The following is a 27,385-nucleotide window of genomic DNA, read 5'->3' on the forward strand; positions in this document are numbered from 1 at the left end:
TGGAGATAGCTCCTTTCCTTTCAACTGGGGGGTGTTTCTTTGTCTTCCCATTATTTGTGAGACTCTTCACTTTTGCTTCTGCTTCTTAAATTGATCTATCTTGATTTCCTGACTTTGTGGTGTGAACTTCTGTGGTAGGAGACCGCTGTTTTTTATTTTTTTTTCCTTCTGGATCTGCCTCCGATGATGTCAGATTTTGACCCTGTCTGACCTTAGGCTCTCTTTTCTTGACTTCCAGGAATCTACTCTCTGTGGCTGTCTCCTTCCGTTGTTAATCCAGTCACTTTGCACTCAGAAGGCTAGCTTGGAGACGCTACAGGGCGGGGTAGAGTCCCTTCTGGGGACAGGGTTATTGGGTCCTCTCATGCTGCTGCCATATCGGGTAGGAGTCAGTAATGGGATCCCGCCACTACTCTCTCAGTTCTCTCCCCAAAGCCTCCATCTCCAGTCGCTCCTAAAGTGTTTCTAGACAACTCTGTGCCCACTTTAGCCAGGGATCTACTCTCTGTGGCTGTGACTCTGTACTCAGCCGTCAGGATTTTTCGACTATTGAGCCTAGGTGTAAGCTACTGTGGGCGGGGGGTGGGGGGGCTTTGGGTCCTCTCAAGCTGCTGCCGCTCAGGGGAATGGTTTCTGCCTGAGCAAGATAGCTGCTGCCATATGGGGAAGGAGTCAGCACCAGGATCCTGCTGGCTACTCAGTTCTCTCCCCAAAGCCTCCTTCCCCAGTATCTCTTCAGGCATCTCCAGCCCACTCTATCCCCACCTTTGTCAGAGCCCAGGATAAGTGGCAGTTAGGTTATGCTAAAGCTGATTATTCTGTTTGTCCAAGGTTAAAAGGCTCCTTTCTCGCCATTGTTCAGTTGTTCATTCCAGGTGATCTCTCCACAATTTAGTTGTGATTCCAGGTTGGTCCTGGGAGGAAGTCAGTGTGATTTCCACTTACTCCTTTGCCATCTTGATTCCAAGAAAGGAAAACTTTAAAATCAATCATCTGAGCTTCCATCTTAAGAAACTAGAAAAAGAAGAGCAAATTAACACAAAATAAGCTGAGGGAAGAAAATAATACAGATAGGAGTGGAAATAAGTTACATAGAGAAAATAGACAAACAGTAGGGAAAAATACATGAAACAAAAAGATTTTTCTTTGAAAAGATCAATAAAATTCTAGATAAATTTATATCATAAAAAGTACACTATATTACCATTTTTATTAATAAAACAGATGATGTAAACAACATATTCTACATATATTAGAACTTTGTAATGAAACCTTGTAAGTAGTTTTATGGCAGTAGATATGAAACAGATAAATTTCTTAAAAATACATAAAGTATTTTAAACATTCAAACAGGAAGAGATACAATATTTAATATCTAGTTATCTACTAAAAATTTTATTTCAGTTAACATTCTTTCCACAAAGGAAGCTCCCACTTTAGTTTCACTGGTACATTCTGTATTATATTTAATATATGAATACTAAGCTTATGTAAACTTTTAGAAAATATGATGCCAGCATTAACCAGATTTCAAATCCAACATTTATATTACAAAGACAAAATATCAATATTTTATGAATACAGATACACATCTTCTTAACTAAATACTAGCAAGTAAAATCCAGCATTTTATAAAAGGATAACGTATTACAATTATGTGGGGTTTCCCTGAAAAATCCATGATATCCATAACATCCAACAATTAATCAATCAATGTATTCAGTACAATATATTGTAAACCCAAATAATTTAGAAGAGTTTGATTAATTTTAATAATAATAATAACAAATATCAACAACTCAGAGAAGATGGGAAGTTCCCATCAAAGTTCCTTAACTTATAATGGTATCTACAAAAACACTACAACTAACATCATACCTAATGTGGAAAGACTGAATGCTTTTCTAAGATTGGGAAAAACTAAAGAATATATGCTCTCATCCCCTGTATTCAACATTGTGTTAAGAGGTCTTAGCCAGAGAAATGAAGAAAAAATATATATAAGTAGAAAAACTGTCTTTATTTGTGGAAGATATGGTTGTCAATAAAACAAATAAACAACAACAAAAAATGAAATCCACACCCACTCACAAAACTATTCGAAATAATGAATGAGTTTGTCTTGGCTACAGATATCGATCAATATACAAAATCAACTGTTTTATCAACTATGATGCAATGCAAAATTTAAAAGTAGCTCAAAATACTATTTAAAATAACATCAGAAATATAATACTCAAAATTAATCTAACAAAATGTTCAAGACCCCTAAAATAAAAAAAAACACTTTTGAGAGAAATTAAAGATCCAAATGGGTATATAAACAAGCATACATATTTATAGACTAGAAAGCTCACTATTTTTAATATGTACAATTTCCTTGATAAATCTATAAATTTAATATATTACTTAAAAATCTAGCAAGTTACTGATGCTCCCTTCATGTTTGTCAATTCTTCCTCTCATTTTTTGTTTTCTTGGTGTCTAAATTTTGTAGTCTCTATTGCTACATTGTCAGATACACTAATTGGTTTTTGTAATATCTAATATGCTCTTAACCTCACCCAGTACTTCTTCATTTTAGCTCTCATACTTTTCATGTACCTTAGATTTTGCAGTTTTTACTTTTAGAAATTTAATGTGTCCTTTTACATTTCTTTCACATTTCTCCTTAATATCCTCATGCTTTTTCTACTTTTTGAACACATGACATATAAAATCTGTTTGAATATACTTATCTATCCATTATATCATTTGCATCATTTCTGGGTTATTTTTATTGATTAAATTTTGAACTGATTATGTGTGGCATTTTTCTGATTTTTTGCATGCTTGGTAATTTTGTATTGGAATCCTGGCTTTGTGAATTTCATCTCATTGCGTGCTTGATAATTTTTTATTCTTTTAAATATTCATAAGCAGAGTAGTAACATGATCAGACTTGCATTTGAAAATGTAAATGCTAATTCTAAGTATAGGGGCAACTGGAGAAAATGTCACTGGAATTCAGTTAGAAAACTGTTGTTATTATCCAGGAGAGGAATTACGAGCATTTAATCACCGCTTTTAGCACAGTGCCTGCCAAATGTAACAGCTGCATAATTATTTGTTGTTTTGCACTGATTCTTGATCAACACATAGCAGTCAGTAATTTACACTACATTTTTTGATTTGTAGAATATTTTATATTGGAAAGCAATTCTATGCTGAAGGAAGCTATCCTGAAGAAGAAGATAATAAAGTCAGAAATTAAAATGCTTCATATTGATGACTATGGTAAAGTTTTGTGCATGCTATGTGAATTAAGAACAACTTTCTCTGCATCTTATAGTTTTACATGTAAATGACTCTACATCTTTAATATTTTGCTCTTTCTTTAAAAGAACTTCCTTTACAGTTGTCCTTTCCCAAAGACTTTACGGACAGAAACAAGTATGCTCTACTGTTAATAATGTAAGTATCTTATTTGTTTTGGGGAAAAAAAGGAATCTAAAGATTTTATAATTTTTATTATGTCACACACAACAGCATCCTGATTAAAATCAACAATAACAACAACAGAGGAAGTGTAGTTAGCTGGGCACCTTCAGTTTGTATGAGTTCCTCAGAGACGTGACCTTTGATGACATCGAAGGATGTGTAATTTTTTGTACTTCTCATATCCCAAATTGAACTCAATGTTACTACTGGGTATCATGAAATATAGAATTTGGTTTATGTCTGTTTAACCCTATGTTCTTTTAAAAAAAACATATTGATTGGTCTGGAATTTTATTTCTTGGGGATATATATATCATATCAAAGTTAAGCTAGTTTCATACAAAAAAATTGTTATTGTGGTGAGACCACTTAACTAGAGGTCTACCTGTCAAATTTTTGTGTTCACAATACAGCATATTAAATATAAGCACATTTGGTTTGCATAACTGACACTTTCTACCCACTGAATAGCAACTCCCCATTTCTCTTTCCCCCAGCCACTGGAGACCACCATTCTACCCTCTGCTTCTCTGTGTTTTACTACTCTAGGTACCCTACATAATTGGAATCATGCTGTTTTTGCCTTTGAGTGACTAGGTTATTTCACTTAGCATAACTTCCTTAAGGTACATACATAATGAAACATATAAGCCCTATGTTGTTTATCAGTTGTTTAGGCAATATTGAGGAAACATTTATTTCCAATGCTGAAACATTTGGTTACACTTATATCACTTCTATCAATTTTCCTTCCTGGATTCATGGCCAGCCTGAAGCAGCTCCTGTGCTCAGAATACTCGACTGTATTTTCAACATGTAATTGAATTTAGAATTAAATTAATCCATACTTTCTATGAGACTATATTGTGACTCTATGGTACCCTAAGACATAAAAGTTAACTAACTTGATATCGATATAATGTTATATTCCTGGGAGTTATAACTTATTTTCCATATTAAGAACCCAGCTAGCATATTGCCATGACAGTCTAGAATTATATCTGAGCCTCAGTAGGAATGAATGATAGAAGTGAAAATAACATTATTTGTTATAACGTAGAAGACAGTATTCAGTCAGTGGAATCCAACTGCCTAGCTTCAAACTTCAGTTTTGTCACTTTCGAGAAGTATGTCCTTGAGCAAATTACTTAACCTCTCATAAGGCTCAGCTTCCCCAAATGGAAACAAACATTGCAGTACAGCCTATGTCGTAAGGCTGCTTTTAGATTAAATGAAATACATTTTATGAAACACCTAGCATGCATGATTATTATATTTGATGTGATTATAATTCATTTTATATAGATTTTATTTAGGTATTTTAATAAGTAGAAGCAATCTTCCACCTTATTTTAATAAACCAAAAAATATGAAAAATGTAACATGTAATATTTTCCTTTAGCCCAGTGTTTATTCCTACCTATAGTCCTTTAGCATCACTTCAGTTCTCATGCTCAGACCTTTCTCTTTTGTCCCTAATATCCAGAAAGTCCCCAAAGCTCTTGGTGTCTCTCTGGGGAAGCTCTTATGTGTTTTTTTTTCATCTTCATTTTTTCTTTTGCCTTTTCTTTTTCACCTAGTTGTCTTCAATTCCTATTGAATTACATGCCTAATATATTGAGGAAAATATTTAAGACCTAAAAATGAGACAGAGAAAGAAAAAATATCCTCATTTTCTGTCTCAGTTATGTCTGCCTTGGGAAAAAGGGATTGTTCTTTATATTCACTAAAAAATATGCTTTCTCAGAGAATGGAACCCTAGTAGGCATCCTTGCTCTTGCACATCCCAGGGCTCCAGAGAAGCATCACAGTTGGGAGAGAAAGTAGACAAGAGTTCCAGATTCTCTGCAGCCCTGGACTCCAAGAAGCCAACTAGCTTGTCCTGGCATCAGATTTGTGCTTTGATGGGGGTGATTTGGTTTATAAGATGAATGTAAAACTAGCACAAGGCTCAATTTCTCTTGCTAGAAAGAGTATTTAGGTCTTTTTTAGAGCGAGGGTGGGAGAGTGAAGGTACTGGCTTAGGAGTCAGGTAGGCCTGTATTCAAATCATAGCTCAACGATTTACCAATATGTTCTGTTCCCTTATAAATAAATGGGAGAAAATAACATGGCATAATTTATATAAACTTGTCACCATAGAGTTTGGTAGAACATAAGCACCACTGCTTAGTATTAATGAATTGTAACCATGATCATAGTTATTAGTGTCTGTATTATTAGTGATAGTATTTTTGATATTTTTATATAATATAAAATTAGCATCCATAAAGTTATTTAACAGACATTCACTACTAAAACATATAAAAATAATTTTGACAGGCCTATAGAATTTACTTTGTTACTTTTTTGTTGATGAAACGAAGAATGAAAGTGAGTATTAATTCATTAGTTTCTATAAGCTGATTATAGTAAATATTGATGTACTTTATCTAAACTCCTTGGTTTTCAGATGCAAATTATCAGGCATTTAGCATAATATGACTTATAAAACTAAAGTGAAGGCTTTTTAGATTTTTAATTTAAGAAATGATCTGTTGTCTTAAACTGCATGATCATTTCTAAAATCTTTATGCTTGTAAATCTTTACATGTCAGAATGGCTTAAGTGTGAAGCGTTTTGTAACTGTTTTTTTTAGATTGCTTATAATTTAAAGTATTTTGTTTCTTAAGGTTAAATGCTATTTTCAGTGACAAGTGAATTTCCCATTCTACGAAAGAGTATAATGATAATTGATTTTTCTCTAAATGGGCAATTAGCGATGAATAATAAATAAAGTGACTATTATTTAAATGAGGCGAAGAGATGATTTTGTGATTTTGGTGTCCATACTTTAATGCTATTCTGTGCAGTATATCTAGTTCCCAACAGAATGAGCCTGTGATGTCACATACACAAGTGGGTTTATAACCAGGAAATTCTAAAATAAATACATGAGTGGGAGACAGGCTGCAGCAAATACCTGAGTAGCTGGAAGATTGGCCTCGAAGAAAGTGACCACTGGCAATTAGCACACTCCTTTCTGCTAAATATTTATTGCTAAACTTCAGAAGATATGGTCCTCTGAACACCTCTCTGTGTTATCTGAAACCCAAACCTAATTTCATGATATTGAAAGGGCTAGTGAAGCAATGGCAACAGGACATTTTACTGTAATAGACAATCCAAGGAGCATGGCCACTACAAATGTATCTCAGTGGCCTCAATTTATAGTGGTCTCTCTGAGGCCATGACCCCCTTGTTCCTTTCCTACTTCTTTTCTCCTTTCAGATGCCTAATTGTCCATTTCCAGTCTTTCTGTTTAACATTACAGGGAGTTTTCAAGGACCCAATAGTCCATATTCATACACGCGCGCGCGCACACACACACACACACACACACACATGAAATGGATATACATCTATATTCATTTAAAATTTATCACCTTGGCCTGTTAATGTTTTTCTTATTTTCTCATGTATATGTAATTTAATGCAATGCACATTTACATTTTATGTGTAAGAAACTGTATCAATGGCTGAAGAGAGACAAAAAGATGACAAGAATCTTGAAATCTATAATAGCTTTTTAGATTAGTTAAGTATATCTCTCAAATGCCTAAGCATAAATAGGGGAACTTTATGAAAACCTACACACTAACCTCTAATTTTGTTAATAGTGCAAGACTGAAGATTATGTGAGATAAGCTACAGTTACACATTCTTATTTGATTAATATATAACTATAAATCTAAATGTCTAGAACCTGGTAGGAAGCAATTTAGGCATATATACTGTTATTAAAGATAAAGGTTGTTTGTTTCTTTGTTTGCTGTAACCATGAAAAAAGCACTGTTGAGCTGGGAAGTTTTGTTCAGTGCCAAGGAATCATCATATTTTTCCATTTTCTACTCTTTCATGTTTAACTTCTGTATGCCACATTTGATAAAAGTCTGTCAGAGAAGCAGCGACTGTTCAAGAATTAATTTATGGAATGCAGTGCACTCTATCTTGTCCTTTGACCTTGTTCCTTATCCTCAAATTCATTTATCCATGTTATCCACCAAGTTTTAGTGAAACTTTCTTTCCCAGTCTTCATCAGATCATTTATATCCTATTACAGTCCTAATCTATGCCTTTTTATACAACTATACTCATATAACCTTCTGTCTAAAGGCTCTCCATATATCTTAAACCATATCAGTCATATTGTCACTTTTTCATTTTATCTGAATATTTGTGAAGATGTCATGTAAAGAAATTCTGATTCCCATGACATTTTGGACCAGTGTTTCTCAAGAAAAATCGACAAGCCAGGTGTGACTGTTTAGAAAACTAATTAATAGACTAGCATATGGAATATTTCATATCTTAAGAAAATAGAAATGTATTACACATATTAAACAATGCCCCACTGATTTGTATGTTTTTATAGCAACTAGTTTTTGTCATAAGAGTCACTCCACAAATATGTTGAGTGAACAAATGGATGATGTCCAGAAACTGGATGAACATGATTACTAGTGCAGTTCTAACGAGAGATCATTATTCATTTTTCTCTAGATATTTTATCACTCAGTCAACGGTATGCATATCAAAATCCTACAACTTAGCCATCTTGATGAAAGTGAGCTGTCTGTCAACTTTTTTCTATGTAATTATTTTTTAACATTTGTAAAGAGTGAAATTAATAGCCACTCATTTCCAACTGTCAAGATAAAAACCATGTTTTTCATATACATACTTTCCTTTCAACAAACAATATGTGTATTGGTGAAAATTGTAAATAACATTATTCTCATGGAATCATAGTGTCTTGCCTTGATTTCTGGACCAATGCAGTTGTCCAAGATTCCACACTCTTCTTCTTCAAGCCCCATACCAAGCAGACATCATATCTGGATGGTTCATTTCTAATCTGCCAACCTGCTCTCTACCTACTCTCTCCCCATACCTTTTTTTTTTTTTTTTAGTTTATTGTTCTATCCTGTATTTCCTGTTGCTTTTCCACTTTGCTGCTAGGGTTGCTAGGGTAAACTTTGTGAGATAATTATGTGAAAATGAAATTTTCTTAGCTAAAACCCTTTCATTTTTTCTCCAATGGTTAGAAATTCACATTCCTTAACACAGCATAAAAAAAATCTTCTGTTTCCTACTCTTCTCTTTGTCTTCATCTGACTTCACCCAGATGTTCTAGATTTTTTTTTAACTGCATTTTTTTTAACCTGGGAAATGCCAGCTTCCCAATCATTGCTCTGTGTTTGTTACACAGTCTTTAAGGACCATTAACTTCTTCATCAACTGGAAAAGTTCTACTAATACTTTGTGATGTGTTTACACATAATCCTATGCATACTTCTATTATTTTTATAGGAATTAAAAAGTTCTATTCTTTCTATTACCCAATACTGCCTGCTTACATAACCATTCTCAGCAACTGAAAGTAAAGATCGCTAAACTCCTTTTCCTTTCTACCTCCTCACTCACTCTGCTAAAAATGATTCTAAATGGAAATTGACCAATGGATAAGAATTAATGTAGTAGGACTTGGACAACAGAGGTGATTAGAGAGCAGTGCTTCCTCCCATTTTATTGCACAATTTCTGCCTGGGAGATATTCTTGTAGCCCCTTTTCAGTTGGTTCTCTTCTGCTATTTTCATGTGCTAAACTGTGTATCTGAGGTTAATTTTGTGTGGCTAATACTAACAGTCCATTTTTGAATTTTATAGCTGGCTCCTTATTATCCATGCTGTTCAGATTTTCAGTCTGTGTTCTGATAAGCTTTTTATTATTTGGCTTTCTACTTGTTACACAGCTTTTGTGTAACTCTAAAGACACAATCTCTGTCTCCTGTTCAAGAGAAACCAAAAGAACAAAGACACAAAAAATGTCTTTAGTAGACAGAAATTGGCCTTGATCTATTAAAAGGAGAAGAAGGAAAGGGGGAGAATTAAGAAGAAGAGTAGGGGAAGGATGCAAAAAGATTCAGTTTTAGTAAGGTAAAATAACTTCCCAAACTCAGAAATCCAAATTCTGATAAAAATAAATAAATTTATTGTCTGAGCAGTTATTTGAATATAAAGAAAACATTTTTAAAAATGCCTCAAAAGAAAAAAAAGGCCTAAGTTCTATCAAGACTTGTATAATCTAGGGAGGTATTTTTGGATAGAATTCTCTTGTTTTTATGGTGCTGGAATAAGTATATATCTGTGGTAGCAGAAGAAGAAAGAACTTAGAAATATAGAGTCACATAAATTATGCTCAAATACACATGACTATGTGTGTAAAGAAATCAAGTACATAAACAAAAACATAGATATACATACATACATATTTTCATTCTAAATTAACTTGACCCACCCACTGTGAAAAGTAGAAAAAAAATAATGCAATTGAATTTCCCTTTATTTAGACTATGCCAAATTTTTTTTTAAATGACTATTGTTATATAAAGGCTCAGGAATTATCAGCGCAGAGCGGCCTAGAAATGGCCAAATTTGGGAGCTCAGCTTCTAGCAGAAGAATGGAAAATGAAAAGGTCAAGTTTCATAGTATTATAGAACTGAGTTAATCATATTTAAAACCTACTGAGAACAATATGCTTCGCTAGGCAATTTATATATATATATATATATATATATATATATATATATATATATACACACACACATATATAAATATAATTTAATTTAATCCCTCTGTAACTCTACTGGGTGAACACTATTGCTATCATCCTAAACAGCAAAGATTAACACACTTAAGCATAAAGAAAGTGACTTGTTTAAAGGCACTGAGCATACGTCAGTTTGGTTTTGTCAATATATTATCTGCACCCAGTCCCCAATGATGTCCCCATATGCCTATAAAGTTCAGTCCAGTAACACATGCAATTTTTCTCAAAGATTTAACATGGACAAGATTTACAAATGCACGTATATGAGCACAAGTAATGGAGAGTAATACAATTTGAGAATTTAGTCAATTAGCGTAATTTTCAGTGTATTATCAGGTAGGCCTTGCCACAATCACTGCTAGAAACACAGGCTTAGTAACTGTGAGATAGGGTCCGGGTGGAGACATAAATAACCTTGACCATAACAAACACTTCTCTAGTTATAACTCAGAAGAAAAGTAAGTCAGCCAAAAATTATATTGTAAACAAACCATGCATCAGAACTTTGAAGATTATATTAATAATATTTCTAATGGAAGAAGATGGGGACATGGACAAGAAACGGTTCTCTGACAGGGAAAATAATGTTATTTCTCATACGGTGTAGTAAATATATGAGAAAACTCATTCTGCCATCTGTGTGTAGGACAATTCACCCATGAAAAGAAATCTTAGGTTAATAAAATTAGAAAGAGAGTTAAGGGTTCAAGGAGCCCTTAACTAATGTGTGTCTCTTCATTAGGCTTTAGATATACATACGTTACAACTAAATGATCTCTGCTTATAAATTTCTATAAAGTAAATTTCAGATTAAGGCAAAAAAAATATTGTTTAAGGCTACCACTGTCCTATGTCAAACTCGCATTCTATTGTGAAATGAATGTGTTCTAAAGAACAAAATCAAAAGTGCTGACAATTGATTTTTCTTAAGAATTTAGTGTGATGTGGCTCTTATCTTACCTTCCATTATGTTCTTCACCCTCCTTTCATACTCTCTTTGAGTTTATTATATCTAAAATAAAATTGCAACACTTACTTCTCAACAACTCTAGCCCTAACCTAGCACTTATGCAGAATGGATATTGATTATAAGCAAGTTTATGTTCTTTCCTTCCATGCTCCAATGGACACAGATATGCAGTTCTCAGGATTGCAATTTTATTTTAATATTTTTTTGTATTTTTAAGCTTTTTTTGTTGTGGTAAAGTGCACATAACATAAAATTTACCATCTAAACAACTATTAAGTATTTAGTTCAGTGGCATTAAATACATTCACGTTGTTATGCAACCATCATCACTATCCATCTCCAGAACTGCATCCTCCCAAATATAAAACATGTCCCCAGTAAGCAATAACTCCCCATTCCCCTCTCCCAGCCCCTGGCACCCACCTTTCTGCTCTTGGTCTCCATGATTTGGCCACTCTAGGTACTTCATATAAGTGGAATAACACAGTATTTGTCCTTCTGTGCCCAGCTCATTTCACTTATTATAATGTCTTCAAGGTTATCCATAGCAGTTTAAAAAGTCTTCCATATAAGAATAAAAAAGTGCCATGCAATAGATCAGTCATGCAATGTGCTCTCATTGGAAAATATTTTTCTTCCATTAATTTTAACCAAAATTTTACTAGTTAAGAAAAAGGCTTTTTAAAATGAACTGATTATAATCTTAAATATTTACAAAATATTGTTTACTTAATAATGAAAATAATAAATGAGAATAAAAAGAGTATATAATTGCTCAAGGGAACTCAGCTTATTGGTAACAAAGTTAGGACTAAAATCTATGTTTTCTGAACCTAAATTCAACCCTCTTTTCATGAAATCAAATAGCACTTTGTGAATCTGACAAAATATGTAATCTGAACAAATCTCTTACATTCAGTTGTAGTTCAGATGATGTACTTTTATGTCATAAAAAGGTGGCTTGTTCTGTCATTTTAAAGGTCTATTAGATATTGTGCATTTTACTCATCTATTTTTTCTGCTTTTCATTAAATTCTTACATCTTGAATTCTTCACTCATACAGACATGCTCAGTGTGGAAGGTACAAAAATAGACAAGGACTGTGGTCTCGAATATCTTAACTTCTATGAAAAGTTTACCATCTTAATTCAATTTCACTGCCTATGTGAGGAAATAGACAAGTTTCATATCACTGTGACCTTTCCAATTCTTAAAAAAGATAGAACTGTTCTTTTCACAATTTTCAACCAAGTTGCATTTCCCCATTCTCAACCCTCCATTCGTTGGGTCCCCAGAGGTTTCTGAAACAGAGAGAGTAAAGAAAAATAATGTAGGAGGAAAAAAAAAGGTCAGGACATACTCAAAGAAAAAACAAAAAGAAACCAGATAAATTGAAGCTTACAAAGTCTATTTGGCCAATATACACATGAGTGTGGTACCAATTTATTGTGTGGTAGGTGATTTGGTCTACAGTACATGCCTTGTAGCCATGTCTACCACCAAAGATCTTTCTATCTCTACCTTACCTAATGAGTAGTATTTTCTTGTCTTTATTTGTAAGAAAAATAATCTGATGTTTTTTGTTCCACACTGTTTCTGCAAGTGTCTGGGCTGTTCCTTTTAATGGTAGCATTAGCATCGTAATTCATGTTCTCTTATAACTCACCTTTAAATACATATGCTTGTCTCATATAACAAAAAAATGAAAGGACAGTAAACCCAACTAGACAGAGAATTGTGTTAAAATCATTGGCTGGTAAAGTGTTAAGATAATATTGTGCTCTAACATTGAAACATCATGAAGACAAGGTTAAAGTTAAAAATGGTAATTTAGAGAAAATACAAAGGAATGAAATTGTACTGTTTTATGTAGGCATTGCAAGCATGATGAGAAGTTTGAAGGCTTTTGTTTTAAGAAATTGGCAACTGTTCATTGATCATAAAAGTTTAAGAATGTGCCTTATTTTAAATGATATTTTTAAATGATTTATTTTCCTGCCATAAAATATCTGTAACTACTTACATTTTGTCTAAACTTAACTCAGTCATGAATTCCTAAAGTAGCTGTGAACAATGCAATGGGTCATATCTTCCAGATTAATAGAACATTTACATTACCTTAGAGTTGCTGTCAGTGGTTAAATTTGGAAAATTCTGCCTTAATAATTAACAGCACAGTGGTAATCACTCCAAAAGATCTAATTAACTTTTTAAATTTTCTTGTGTTTAGGTATCATTAGTCCATCTACAAAATTGAAGTCCCTCTGACATAATAGGTCATACGACATGGCACAGTATCTTTATCCATAAATATTGCCCAATTTAATTTCTACACAACTGTCCAAATATTTTATATCATTCTTTATTCTGACCTGTAAGGAAATATGCTCAATATGAGCAAAAATGCCTTCCAACAAAAAAGTAATAACATTTTCTGTTGTCATAAGCAATGCAATACCATTGTTACATGGTATTACATTTCTTATGGTTTTTTTAATTTATTTTTTCAAATACATTTGTCTCTGCCTACCCCCCATCACTTCCCTTGCCCCCTCCCTCCTTCCCTCCCTCAGCTCTTCCCCTTTGGTTTTGTCCATGAGTCCTTGCTATATGTTCCTTGACTTATTTTCAAATACATTATGCTATTTAATATTTGCAAAATTCTTTGAGAGAGAAAAAACAGAATTTTACTATTTTTAAAGATAAGGAAACAGAATCTTAAAGTTTTAGTATATTGCCTATGTTCAGAGTGAAGTTAGGATTCACATTTATCATGTTTTTACTCAGCTTAAAGGGTGAAGTTAATCCTTGTATCTTGTCCTTTTTAAATCATGTTTTGCTTTCTAATATTTGCAATAAATCCCCATGCTTTAAAATACAGGGTCACTCTTTAAACTCAAGGCCCTTTAAGGGCTTTCCACTTTAAACTTCACCTGAGCCTGCTTTCCCTGAAAGGGTGTAGTTCAGTAAACATTTGCTGTGCTCTCTGTGTACCAGAAACTGTGCTAGGCATAGTGATTCATGCTATCTCTCAAATGGTAAGCAGGTTATATCACTATCACCTAGGAAACTGGAAAAAAAATTCCAGACTTCATTCTGAAATAGGCAATTAGAATTCTAGGTTAGAACATGTGGGTATGTGTGGGAAAAATTCCCAAAAAACTAATCAGGAGCTAAAGTTGCCAAAACTAAAATAAATTTAAAAATTAAAAATTAAATTTAAAAAGAGAGCTAAGACTGCAAACACTATAGAAGGACAAAGCAGGTTTGGATTTGGAACACAGGATCACCACTGTGATTTAGGAGTGAATGGTGGGTGTCGTGATTAAATAACTTCCACGGCACAATTTCTTTATTTATGATGCAAGAATTATAATACATGTAATAAACTATGGAACCGGTAACTTCCTCTTTAAAATGGTTAAATAAATATTGGTAGTGTATAGTAATAAAGTAATAATCTTAAGTACTTGGGTAACAGAAAGCACTTATATGAGTTTACTAGACCTGCAGAGGTTGTGGTCAAAAATATTACAGCATAGGTCATGGGTATCTGAGAGAGACATTCATTACTAGTATGTGCTGAAATGCCAAAAAATAAATAAATAAATAAATAAAATTTAAAAAAATAAAAACACTGCAAGTGTGCATTTATTATATTATATGATAAAATGCATAATTATTTATTTATTTTCAGTTATAATCTAGATATTATTAAACAAAGAAATACAAAAACATAAAGAATAAAAATTTTTGTTTTCAAATAACAGAAACATGGACATTGCTAAAAAATTATAACCAAAAAATGTCTTTAACACAATTAATCAGAATCTTCAATAGTTGGCTTTGCAAAATATTTGTAACAGTCATCACAAACAATAATGCTATGCTTTCAAGGCATAAATACTTTTCACAACACTTGCAAAAATATTTTGATGAGCGACTTGAGTAGCATTTGCTGAGGGTCTTCAACATCTCTTGGATTATTGAATCGATATAATTTGCCAGCCATTGTCAATGGTAAATGAAACACACACACACACACACACACACACACACACACACACTCACACACACACACCACTGACTTTGAAGTTCACAAAAGAAAACAACTACACTAACACTGGCTTCAGAGATAGTGGTATCTCTCAGATACATTTTACTATCAAATATAACACAACCTTATGAAACGTGTTAAAACAAAACTGATGACTTAAATGATATAGCTTAACATTAGTCATATACAAATGTATGGCTAGTCATGTCCTTGAACTTATGCACCCAAAATGCGTAACAATATTTAAGAAAGGGGTTCGTTTATCTCTCTTAGATCAGCAACAACCTCAGCAGGGCTAGAGCTAATAAGGAAGTATCACAGGCTGGGTATCTTAAACAACATACATACATTTTCTCATAGTTTTGGAGGTTCGAAATCCAAGATTAAGGTGTCAGCAAGTTTGGTTTCTTAGTTTACAGGTGATTGCTCTTTTGCTGCTTTTTCATGGTCTTTCCTCTGTGCACAGATGCCCTCAGGGTCAATCCCTGTGGCCTATTCAGATTGGATTAGGGCCCACCCTAATGGCCACATTGCAGTTTAATCACCACTTTAAGGACACTGTCTCCAAGTACAGTCACGTCCTAAGGTAAAGGACATTAGATATTCAAGACAAGAATTTTGGGAGACACAATTCAGTCCATAACAGCATTCCATAAATTTTAGTTGTCCAAAGTTTTTGTCTTGTTTCCTACTTCTTACTGCTTTATTTAACTCATTGGTCCATAACAACCCCTGTATCTGCTCAGTTCCATTTACTGTGCAGAAGTTATTTTCTTTTACACATGGTAACCTAAGAACTTGTTTGTGTTTTAGTGCTTCTAGGCAACACATTTGCATAAATACGTAGGCAAAAGAGTTTGATGTTCTTATAAGAGAGTGAGTAGGGTGAAGATATTGGGTGTGTAGTCCAACTAAAAATGGAAATCTTTTCAGAGTTAGATCTCTTGATGCACTTCAAAACTATCACTCAGGTCAGTCACTGTGTGCTCATACTACACTTAGGTTTGGACCTAGATAATCTGTATGATTTTATGAAAGTCTGCTTTATTTTATTTCATTTTTTTTACCTTTTCTATATTTTGGAAAATAAAATATTAAATACCATTGGAATCTGACAATTTAAAATTTTATCACCTTTTCCTTACAGAGAGAATGTTCATTCTTTATAATTTGAGAATCCTTCTTTACTTTTAACATTCAAATTTTTCAAACTTGTGTCTCTGCTTTCTTTTCTTGCTGTCAGTTTTAGTGATGAAAAGGAGTTTTCTTCACTGCTTAAATTCTCCTCAGTGAGAATTTTACCACCACCACCACCACAATAACAGCAACATAAATTTAGGCAAAGTAATAGTTTTTCTTTTTGAGTCCAACATTGTTTAGGGTTGTGCATTACTTGTTAAAAGATTATTGAGAGTCTATAACTGATTCTGCTGTCTATCAGAATTATTAGTTCTTGTATGCCATTTGCAAGCCATTTCTAAAACACGGGGAGAAATCAAATAAAGTTGAGTTTTAATATAAACTTGATCATTCTATGGAAATGATGATGGAAAATGTGTGAATTTTTCCTTATTTATTCCATTTGAAAAAATGATTTAAATTAACTTCTCATACACAGTTTTAAATCTAGTTTTGCATTTTCATTTTATTCAGAGAAATTTTCATTTAAAATTTTACAAAGGAAAAATGGAATTTATCCTGAAGTTATGATCAAGAATTAATAGAACTATTAATAGCCACCATACCTCTTTTCCATAATTTTTGTTAAGTAATAAGAATGAAAGCTAAAATTTCTACCAAAGTTTCAACCACTCGTCTTTTGGTCTGATGTGCTGGTGTTGCAGGGATGAAGAACCAGGAAGCCAGCAGGTTACAGATAAGTTCCATATTGACTGGGATTCAGTACTTGTTGACACGGATAACATCATCATTGCACGATTTGATGGCAGAGGAAGTGGATTCCAGGGCCTGAAAATTTTGCAGGAGATTCATCGAAGATTAGGTTCGGTGGAAGTGAAGGACCAAATAGCAGCTGTGAAGTAAGTGGCTGCACATACTTTTATTATTTTTTCTATAAAGACAGAAACAAAGAATATGATATATAATACAACTTATGGTGACTTAGATTTGTGTTTTAGTGATGAAACAAGATTGCATTTTTTTCAAGTACCTTTCTCTCTTAGCACTGTAATAAACGAATTATCATACTTTCTCTGTGGAATTAGAACTCACTTTGGATTTATGAAAATGAAAGAGACCTTAATTATACTACTATATTATTTATTTATCATAATCAATGTCTATTATTTCTCTAGTTAATTAACAATTTCTGAGCTTTCACAGTTATCATTACCACATTGGTATAAAAGAGTGATCTGAGAAATCTAGTAGGTTCTTTAAAATAGTATGTAGAAATTGGCGAGAATATTGTTACTATGTAGATGTTGATTCAGTGGGTCTGAAATGAGATCCAGGAATCTGCGTTTGTTGGCAAGTTGCCAGGTGATACCTAAACTACTGTACCATCACTAAATTAGCAAGATTTTGAAATACGTGACTCATATATATGATTAGAGCTGCAATCATAAAAGTATTTCTAGTTTACCTGATGTTGTGTGTGTGTGCACACCAAAAATGAATTCCCATGTGCATTTAACTAAGGAAAATATAACTGTAGTTTTTTCTTCTTCATTGCAGATTTTTACTGAAGCTGCCATACATTGACTCCAAAAGATTAAGCATCTTTGGAAAGGTAAATAGTAGAAATATTGTGTTTGTGTGTGTGTAATTACTTTCCTCACCTTACTATAAATTATCTGTATTATCCTTTGAAATGTATGCATTAAATAATTTATTAATTCAGCAACTATTTATTGGATATCTAATTAGTGCCTACTCTTAGAATAATAGGACAACAAAGGGCACTCTCTTCATGAAGCTTACTTTCTAGAGAAGAAACAGATAGTAAACAAATGAAAAATAGTTTCCTATGGTAATAAGCCTTACAAAAAAAACAAAAAAAAACAATGGATAAAAGTTAACTGCAGGAAGAGCCTCTGGTTAATGGGTGCTCTGATTAAGTGATATTTAAACTGAGACATAAATAATCAAAGGGAACTAGTCATAGAAATCATTTAAGGCACAGCAGGAAGAGCAAGCGTGTAGGAAGATTAACATGGCTTAGAAACTGAAAGATGACCTCATACATAGTTATGTCCTCCATGTTTTCTGTACAATATTTACTTCTTATTGTAATGATTTTTCATTTCATGTTCAATACCATTTAGTGTAATAAAGTCAACTTCATGTAGATATATTTTAAGCACCTAGTCTGTACATATCACTGGGCTAGACACTATAAGGATAGAGAGATGAAAGGAAAAAGACCTTGCACTATTTTAGATAAAGCAAATTCTTGGTGCTCATAGATTGAAATATGAAATATTTTCTACTATTCATAAGTGAACCAAGAGACACATGACATGAAATAACTGGTAATTTTTCTGGGGCATACGTTTTAGTAGCATATATTGTCAGTTAGGTCCATAAAAGGATACTTAACAAATAAGTGAAATATAAATCAGCACAAATCACTCCCATTCTTGCCTAATTGATCCAGATATCTGCAGTGCACCATGTTTTTGTTATATTTAATTCTGGCTGTCAGTAATATTCAAGATCTCAATAAAAGTATTTGTGAACAGTATTACAATATTACCCCAACATAAATGCAAGCAAATAAATAAATGAAAGACCATCATTAATGGTAAGGATATTAGTGGGAAAGAAAACAATAGAATCTAAGAAAGTGATCATTTCAAAGAAATGGAAACTCCAGAGACATTAAAATGTGCATATAGTGAAACCTTGTCCCATGTTCCAACATGGAAGAAACTTAAAGAAACTGTACAATAAGGACATTGTACTTAATGAAATAAGCCAGGAACAGAGGGACAAATACTGTGTGGTTCCCTTTATGTGAGGCACCTAGAGTTGACAATTTCATGGGGACAGAATAGAATCATGGTTGCCAGGGCCTAGGGGGAGGGAGAAAAGGAGAGCAGTTGTTTAACGGGTTTAGAATTTCAGATTCACAAGATTAAAATGTTTCGGACATCAGTTTCACAACCATGTGAATACACTTGACACTACTGAACTATGTATGCATTTAGAAGTGGTTAAGATAAAAGTGTGGTGATTGCTGGGGGGCAGGATGTATAAGGAGACTAAATGGTAATGGGAAAAAATACAATAAAAATTAAATTAAAAATAAAAGAGGTTAAAATAGTAAATCTTGTGTTATTATGTTATTTTTTTACCCCCACCCTCATAAGAGAGCATATAGTAGAGAACATTTCACTCCTTAATGGTTCTGATATATGTAATAACTTACAAGGACTTTGGGCTTCTGCATTTCAGCACTCTACTTACTGTACAAATAAACAGGCATACAGGACTAAATGAGTTGTAAAAACATTTATTACTATGAAAATTTAGAACAAGTTGAGAAGGTTGTAAATAGCCTCATGGAAAAAGTGCAACATGAAATGGATGGTAAAATCATTCAGCAAATAGAAGGCAAAAAGAACAATCTCAAGTAGGTGCCAGTTTCAGGAAAGAGAGCATATTTGGAGAACCAAAAGTAAAGAAATTATAATTAATTATAGTCAAATATAATCACTGGGAAAGATGGATAAATAGCAGCACTAGGGCCAGGAATTCACCATTTTTTATTAACTCCTTTCATTGATATTCAGCAATATTTGACTGAAATTCCAGTTTTTGTATTTTTTTCTTTTTTATCAACTTTTTGATATTCAGCAGTACTCTATTGAAATTCGAGTTCTTGATTTCTTTCTTTTTGATTTACAATTTATCGTTTTATTTTATGGTCTGTTTATCTACATCTACATCTAGCTACCTAACTCTATCCATTATAATTGATTTTGCCTAAATGTTCTGCAGTATATTTCATTGCTGATCTTTATAATGCTAAAATAGTGAACTGCAAGAAACTGGTCAATATTTTTGTTTTGTGTATAATTTGTTCTAGCTCAATGTTTAAGAATTTATTTTTTGTCTTTTTTGTTTTTTAAAATTTTTTAATGTTCCAATATTTTTGTTTCCAGCTTTGTTGAGATATAATTGACATATAACATTGTATAAGTTTAAGGTGTACAACAGGATGATTTGATATACATTATAAAATGATTACCACAGTGGGGTTAGTGAACACCTCCATTATCTCAAATAATTATAATTTATTTGTTGCAATGAGATCATTTAATTTACTATCTTGACAGCTTTCAAATATACAATATCGTATTATTAACTAGAGTCACCGCACTGTACATTAAATCTCCAGAGATTATTTATTTTATAGCTCCAAGCTTGTACCTTTTGACCAATGTCTCCCCATTCTCCCGACCACCACCACCCCCCTACACCCCTGGCCCTGGGAACAACGATTCTACAAACTGATGATTTTGTCTTTTTTAGATTCCACATATAAGTAATATTATACAGTGTTTGTCTTTCTATGTCTGACTTATTTCACTTAACATAATGCTCTCAAGTTCCATCCATGTTGTTCCATGTGTCAGGATTTCTTTCTTTATCATGACTGAATATATTCCATCGTACATATATTCCATATCTTCTTTATCTTTCATCCATTGGGAGACACTTATATTGTTTCCATATCTTGGCTATTGTGAGTAATTCTGCAGTGAACATGAAAGTGCAGATAGCTCTTCAATGTCATGATTTCATTTGCTTTAAATATACACTCAGAAATGGAATTTCTGGGTCGTATGGTAGTTCTATATTTACTTTTTTTGAGGAACTTCATGCTCTTCCACAGTGGCGGTATCAGTTTTGTTGGGGCTGCAACTTCCCTGGAAACCTGGACTCCAGAAAGACTTTGTTTACTGTGGGTGTTGCTTTAAGACAGTGTTCTCTGTGAGTTCCTGGACCACAGCTAAGAGGGGCTAAAGCCAGTTTATGAGCCATTGCAGAGAGAGTTCACAGCTCGGTCCCAGGTCAATATGCCTATTACCTGGAAAGCAGTTGAGTGGAACTCCTCCTGGGTCCCTCTGCACATGGTGCTGGATCCCACAGCTCCCACAAAGGTACTTTGTCCATGAAAGGATGCCAAATTGTTGGTGAGCAGGAAATAGGAGTGCGACACTATTATTCAGCTATGTTCCTCTTTACAAATATTTCAATTGTGTTATTTTCTTATTAATTAGTTGTGAGAGTTCTTCATATATTCTGAATACAAGTCTCAATGTTTAAGAATTGGAAAGCAGTTCTAAATCCATGCTTTTTAACCATGAAAGCTGATTTAAAAAAAATAGAATGATAGTATTTTTAAGAATACTTTTTGTGTGAAGTAATACATATGTTTTTAGAAAATACTCTTACTATTTTTTCACTTGTTGTAATTTTAAGCCTGTAAATACCAGGAAAGCAATGATTCATAAATACATTACATTCTAAAACTATCACATGGAGATTAGAGCAAAAGGGAAGATAAAAACTTCAGCCAGCACAGAACACTTGTGGCTGTTTATATTAAATTTCATTTCAATATTTTAAAGTATTCTATAGGTAAGCAACATTTTATAAAAATCAAATAAAGTTGTTAAAATTGTATAAGTAATGCGAAAATGCTTTGCATATAGAACTGACATAATAATTGTAATGAATGGAAAAATATTATTGAGCAACCAAAACAAAGACAGCACAATTGAAACAGAGCAGCCTTTAGTATTGATTATTTTTTGTCTGAATGATGTTGGAAACATCTTCTAAGCCAGGGGTCCCCAACCTCCAGGCCTCAGACTGGTACTGGTCTGAGGCTTATTAGGAACCAGGCTACACAGCAGGAGGTAAGCCTGAATGTAATTTTCTTGAATCATCCCAAAATCATTCCAACCCCTGGTCCATGGAAAAATTGTCTTCCATGACATCAGTCCCTGGTGTCAAAAAGGTAGGGGACCCCTAACTGACTACAGAATCAATAAGATGACTGCTAGTTTGGGCACCCTTCTGATAGATGTGATCTTTTTCAGAATTAAAATCACCATCCTTATATCTACCTTACCCTCTTCTGGAATATATTTTCCAGAAACATTTTTATGATTTACCTTTGCATTCAGTGAATAAATATGAAATGGTGATGAGGAAGGCAAGCAAAAATTTAATTTATTTTAGCTCATACCAATGTTGATTTTCTTTTAAAAATAGAAGTTACTTCTCAAAATAAATTAAATTAAAGCAGCATTTTGGATTAGGTTCTTAAATGGTACAGAGAGAATTGTATTCAACAGCTTTCACTATTGTTTCTTGAAGAGTATTTAGCTTCATTAATATCAACATTTCATATTTTAAAAAATAGTGAAATACAATCTGTGTGTCGCAGCAATGATTTATAACCTGAGTTTCACTTTAGAATCACACAGAGAGCTCCACAGCCCATTTTCCATAAACTGAATTGTTTTGAAAGGCACTGATGTATTTTTTAAAGGTCCACTGGTCTAGGGAATGATCGCTGAAGCTAGGAAGATGTTCTGGTTTGTTCTTTATTATATTATTATTCTATAAGAACTTACTATTCAAATTGTGGACCAGCAGCATAAGTATGCCCTGGAAGTTCGTTAAAAATGCTGAATATTGGGGCCCACACCAGATCTACTGAATTAGAATGTTCATTTTAACAAGATTCCCAAGCACTTTGAATGGACATTCAAGTTGAGAATCATTCTTCTAGGATCTGCTTCTCCTTTAGAGGGTACCATCTTCTTAGTCCTGGAGATAATTAACCTCTAAGAATCACATTAAACTGAGGTAAAAAAAAAATTATACCAATTTATGAATTTATGTTATCTATATATGTGATATAAAGTTGTTCTGTGGGTTGGAATACTCAGCTATCCTCTCAAAGTAGTCATATATATCATGTGATATATGACACATATCATAATCAACTGAACTTTGCTTGGGCATTTGTGAAATTAGAACCAGAAAAGTTATCGCCTCAGATGAATAATCTAAAATGCATTTTTCACAATGGGAATTGTGAGAAATACTTGTGGGAAATACTTGAAACCACTTGAATGTGATAACTTTGTCTCATCTCCATTTTAGAGCAGTAGAAACAATACACTAAAAATTCTCACTCTAGAGGCAGAATTTTTAAAGGCTCAACATGCGCTCACTCTACACTGTTTATTTACTTGCTTTGCATGACTCATCATGCCCCTTTCATACTTCTGAAGGGGAGCAGAATATGACACAGAAGAATATACCTCTTTGGCAGAAAGACTATTTTTAGCTGATTATTTTAAGAAACAGCAGATGCTTTTACTCAGAGTTGAAGTTCCTTTTTTATGAGACATTTACATTCTTAAAAGAAATCTCCATTTGTGTCTTTCTCTCTGTACCAGAAAGAGAAGGATGACTCTAAATGATAAGAGACTCTTGTAATAGAGAAAGCATTGACTTCAGTCTGCATAACAAGCCTTGTTTATTCTTTTCTGGGTAATCATGTGTAATAGACCTCCCTGAACATCTTTGTTTAGTTGGAGGTGGTATTCAAGTTGGTGGCCAGAGCTACCTCACAGAATTACTCAGTTTGTTTGGTTATTTCCAATATGTACATGAGGGAATACACATTAATAAACTTCTGCTTGTCTTTCTTTTATTTATTTGGTTATTACAACACATCTCAGCCAAGAACTCAAAAGGGTGGAAGGAAATTATTTTTTTCTCCTTCACTTCTTTCTTTAGATGTGTTAACACAATTAAGCCTGTTACTTTTAAATTTTGCTAATCAAAATTTATTTTTGTCTCTCTTAATGAAACTGAGCAAAGACACTCTTGGTGGCTTAACTCTGTAAAATATTACTTTATTTCACTTATCTCCTAACTGTTGGGGAAAATTTGCTCCAACTTCTAGATACTAGCTGAATATTCCAGTACAAAATTGATATATGTAGGGTATAAAAAATAATTTTCCCTTTACTCTTCTGAGTTCTTGGCTGAGACCCCCTGTAGCAAAAGACAGATTAAAAGAAAAATGAAAAGATGTTTACTGACATGTTACCTCCTGTCCACAAGGGAGATGTCTGGGTTAAAATGAGTAATTCTCTGAGGTAGATTAGAATTCAGGCTTAAATTACCATCTTAATAGGGAAACAAGAGAATAGATCCAGGCCTTTTAGGAGAGATAAATGCTTGTTAAGCAAGATGAATGGAACTTTAGAAGAATAAATGGGAGATACAATTTGTGGCTTTTTTTTCAGGGCATGGTATCAACTTCTATTCCCCTCTTCTCTGACAAAAGTCAGTTTTCCCTGGGTGATGAAAGTGGTGGGGAAAGGATCTATAAAAATTGAGTGCCTGTTAGAGGATCTGTCTTTAGGGGTGTTCAGAGAAAGGTTCCCCCTGCATTAGCTGTTTTTTTTTTGTACCTCTAGCTCAAAATAATCAATATGCCATAGTGGAATATTTTGGAGTAGGATATTCTGCTACTCTTTACACAAGGTCTCTGCCACTTTGGTAGTTTGTCTGACTGTATTTTGGATTTTTATGTGCCAATATTTAAATGATGCTCCAAATAAGCATATAAAATTCTGTATTTATTATGTCATGGGTTTGGTGAAAATAACATATTCTTATAGCACTGAACCACGCTAGAATCATTGGGAAATCTTTCAAAAGTAGACTTTATCATGAACCAATCACATCAGAATTTCTGGTGCTAAAGCCTGGGTGTTAATATTTTTAATACCCCCTAGGATACTGTAATGTCCAGCAAGGTGAAAAACATTGCCTAGAGCACAGCTTAAAATTAATTTCTAAAATGAATTGATAACTCAGTAGGTCATTTCCTTAGCTTAGTATTACTCTAATTGTTAAAGTCTCCAGTGGAGTTATTCTGGCCAGCTCATGGACTGCAAAAGAAAACTGAACATCTTGGTTTATTTTTTTAGGAATCTATAATTAAATTAGTTCAAAACATTGCAAGAGGATATTTTAAAATTAAATTTAAATAATAATCCAACTCATTTCAGTAGCAACATTATTTACCATATCTCTTTTCCTTCAAATATTTAATTGTATGAAATTGAAATCAGAATCTATATGTATGATGATGGATTTAAAATGTTTAATTATCCTTTCTTAATTCTATGTAACCATCATTATTATTAAATGATTCTAAATATAATCCTGTATTTGCCCCAAATGATATGTAATTTAATAAGTACTGTGCTTATCTAGCTTCAAATTCTTTTTGAAGAATTGAAGGTGAATTTGGGGTGCTTTGCAGGTATTTGATGTAACACCAAAGAGCAGAGCTTTGACAGTTGGTGGTATATGATTAATTTTATATTTTACCTAAAGTTATTAAAATAACTTGTTATATAAAATTTAAACTCTTTTCAAAAATTTTATCTGTACAAAGTGAGTTTAGTATACAGTCTTTACTCACAATTGGGTCATGAGACATTCTGATATTCGTATTACCAAACACAGTGATCAAAGCTAAAATTATCTCCAGGAATAATTGATACATATTTTTTTTCAGGGGTATGGTGGCTATGTTGCATCGATGATCTTAAAATCAGATGAAAAGCTTTTTAAATGCGGATCAGTGATTGCACCCATCACAGACTTGAAGTTGTATGGTGAGTACTTCCTATAGAATGACCTAATATGACATATTGATTTGTAGAAAAAAGAAAATCCTAGTGCCAAGAAGCTCAATTGAGCTCATTTGTCATTTGTTATCAGAAATGTTTTCAGTTGTTTTTCTCCTCTCTGATTCAATCCGTTTTTCTGGAGCATGAGAGTTAAATATGAAATGTTAAAGTTAAATAAGAAATATGCTATTCCAATGGTTTCTAGTTTATTCTTAAATTTATGTTTTCTTGGGTCACAGCCTCAGCTTTCTCTGAAAGATACCTTGGTATGCCATCTAAAGAAGAAAGCACATACCAGGTAACTATTTAAAAAATAGCGAAGAAAGAAGAGTATTCTTATCCTAAAATCTCAGTCAAAATGCAAAATTAGGTAGATCTACATACACAGATTTTTGTGTTTTCCTTTATAGGCATCAAGTGTGCTACATAATATCCATGGCTTTAAAGAAGAAAATATATTAATAATTCATGGGACTGCTGACAGTAAGTATTATATTTTCTGCTAGTCACTGGTGGTGTTTAAATTTGAGCAAAGGGGTACATCTAAAGGTCCCTTGTTTACAGGGACCCTACAAACCTAATGAAGAAAAGAGCAGAGTTGCACAAAATCTGATTCATGTGGGAAGTGGCAAGAAGGAGTCAGGACTAAGAATAGAGAAAGTTATGAGCCTCAGTGGCAGCACTGGGCAACTAAAAGTCCCGGATAGTAGAAACGTTTAATCTTTGCTGTTGAGCACAATAGCCATTGGCCACATATGGTTTATAAGCACTTGAAATGTGTTTAGAATAATGAAGAAAATGAATTTTAAATGTTACTTAATTTTAATTAATTTAAATAACCACATATGGCTAGTGACTTCTGCTGTGCTATTATTCAATGTACCTCAAAAGGAAACTGAACTAGGAACAGCAAGATAGCAAGAAGCACTGACATGAAATTCTGAAGAGGCTACTCACTTAAAAAGTTAAAATCTTTCATATCAACTCTCATTTTTTATCACATTAAATATTGGAGATGTATGTGCCTGATATTACCAGTAATACATAATATCATTTTATACTTACATGAATGTTCAGGGCTGAAAGGATTTATATATTTTTTATTATTCTGTATAAAACTTTACAACAGAAGGCTGGCTATTTATAGCCCCATTCACAGATGAGAAAAATCAATTTCAAGATGGAAACTAATTTATTCAGGGCTGCCTGGCAGTTGAGCATAAATGATCAAAGCTTTGAATCAATTTCCTAAATCTTGAACTTGTTTTTGTTATTTCTCTCTGTCCTGCCTCAGTAATTATACTCTATTTTAAAAAGTATATAACTAAAAAGATGTTATAGCAAAAATCATACCAGGTTTAGAGTTTAACTTTCAAGCATGTCAGGGGAATATTAAATTAGTGTTCAGTTCAGTATATATTTACATATATATGTAAATAGGTAATGGGAGACAAGACAAGAGACAAATCTCCACCTTCTTTAGGTAGGATTCTGAATAATTTATGTAGGTACTCC

The 27,385-nt window shown here is 33.2% G+C and overlaps 1 protein-coding gene across 1 annotated transcript in view; it reads left to right on the plus strand.

Moving 5' to 3' along the window:
* Nucleotides 1–27,385, plus strand: part of DPP10 (dipeptidyl peptidase like 10) — a 715,542-nt gene that overhangs the window by 681,993 nt on the left and 6,164 nt on the right. Inside the window, exons 18-24 of the mRNA XM_054574986.1 lie at nt 3,178–3,276; nt 3,384–3,453; nt 17,006–17,200; nt 17,859–17,913; nt 25,756–25,855; nt 26,110–26,168; nt 26,281–26,353. Of these exons, the coding sequence (XP_054430961.1) occupies nt 3,178–3,276; nt 3,384–3,453; nt 17,006–17,200; nt 17,859–17,913; nt 25,756–25,855; nt 26,110–26,168; nt 26,281–26,353 (651 nt within the window). The remainder of the gene's footprint in view (nt 1–3,177; nt 3,277–3,383; nt 3,454–17,005; nt 17,201–17,858; nt 17,914–25,755; nt 25,856–26,109; nt 26,169–26,280; nt 26,354–27,385) is intronic.

Source organism: Pteronotus mesoamericanus, unplaced genomic scaffold (assembly GCF_021234165.1).
Source record: "Pteronotus mesoamericanus isolate MK-2021 breed Mesoamerican mustached bat unplaced genomic scaffold, CSHL_Meso_final contig_27, whole genome shotgun sequence".
Taxonomy (NCBI): domain Eukaryota; kingdom Metazoa; phylum Chordata; class Mammalia; order Chiroptera; family Mormoopidae; genus Pteronotus; species Pteronotus mesoamericanus.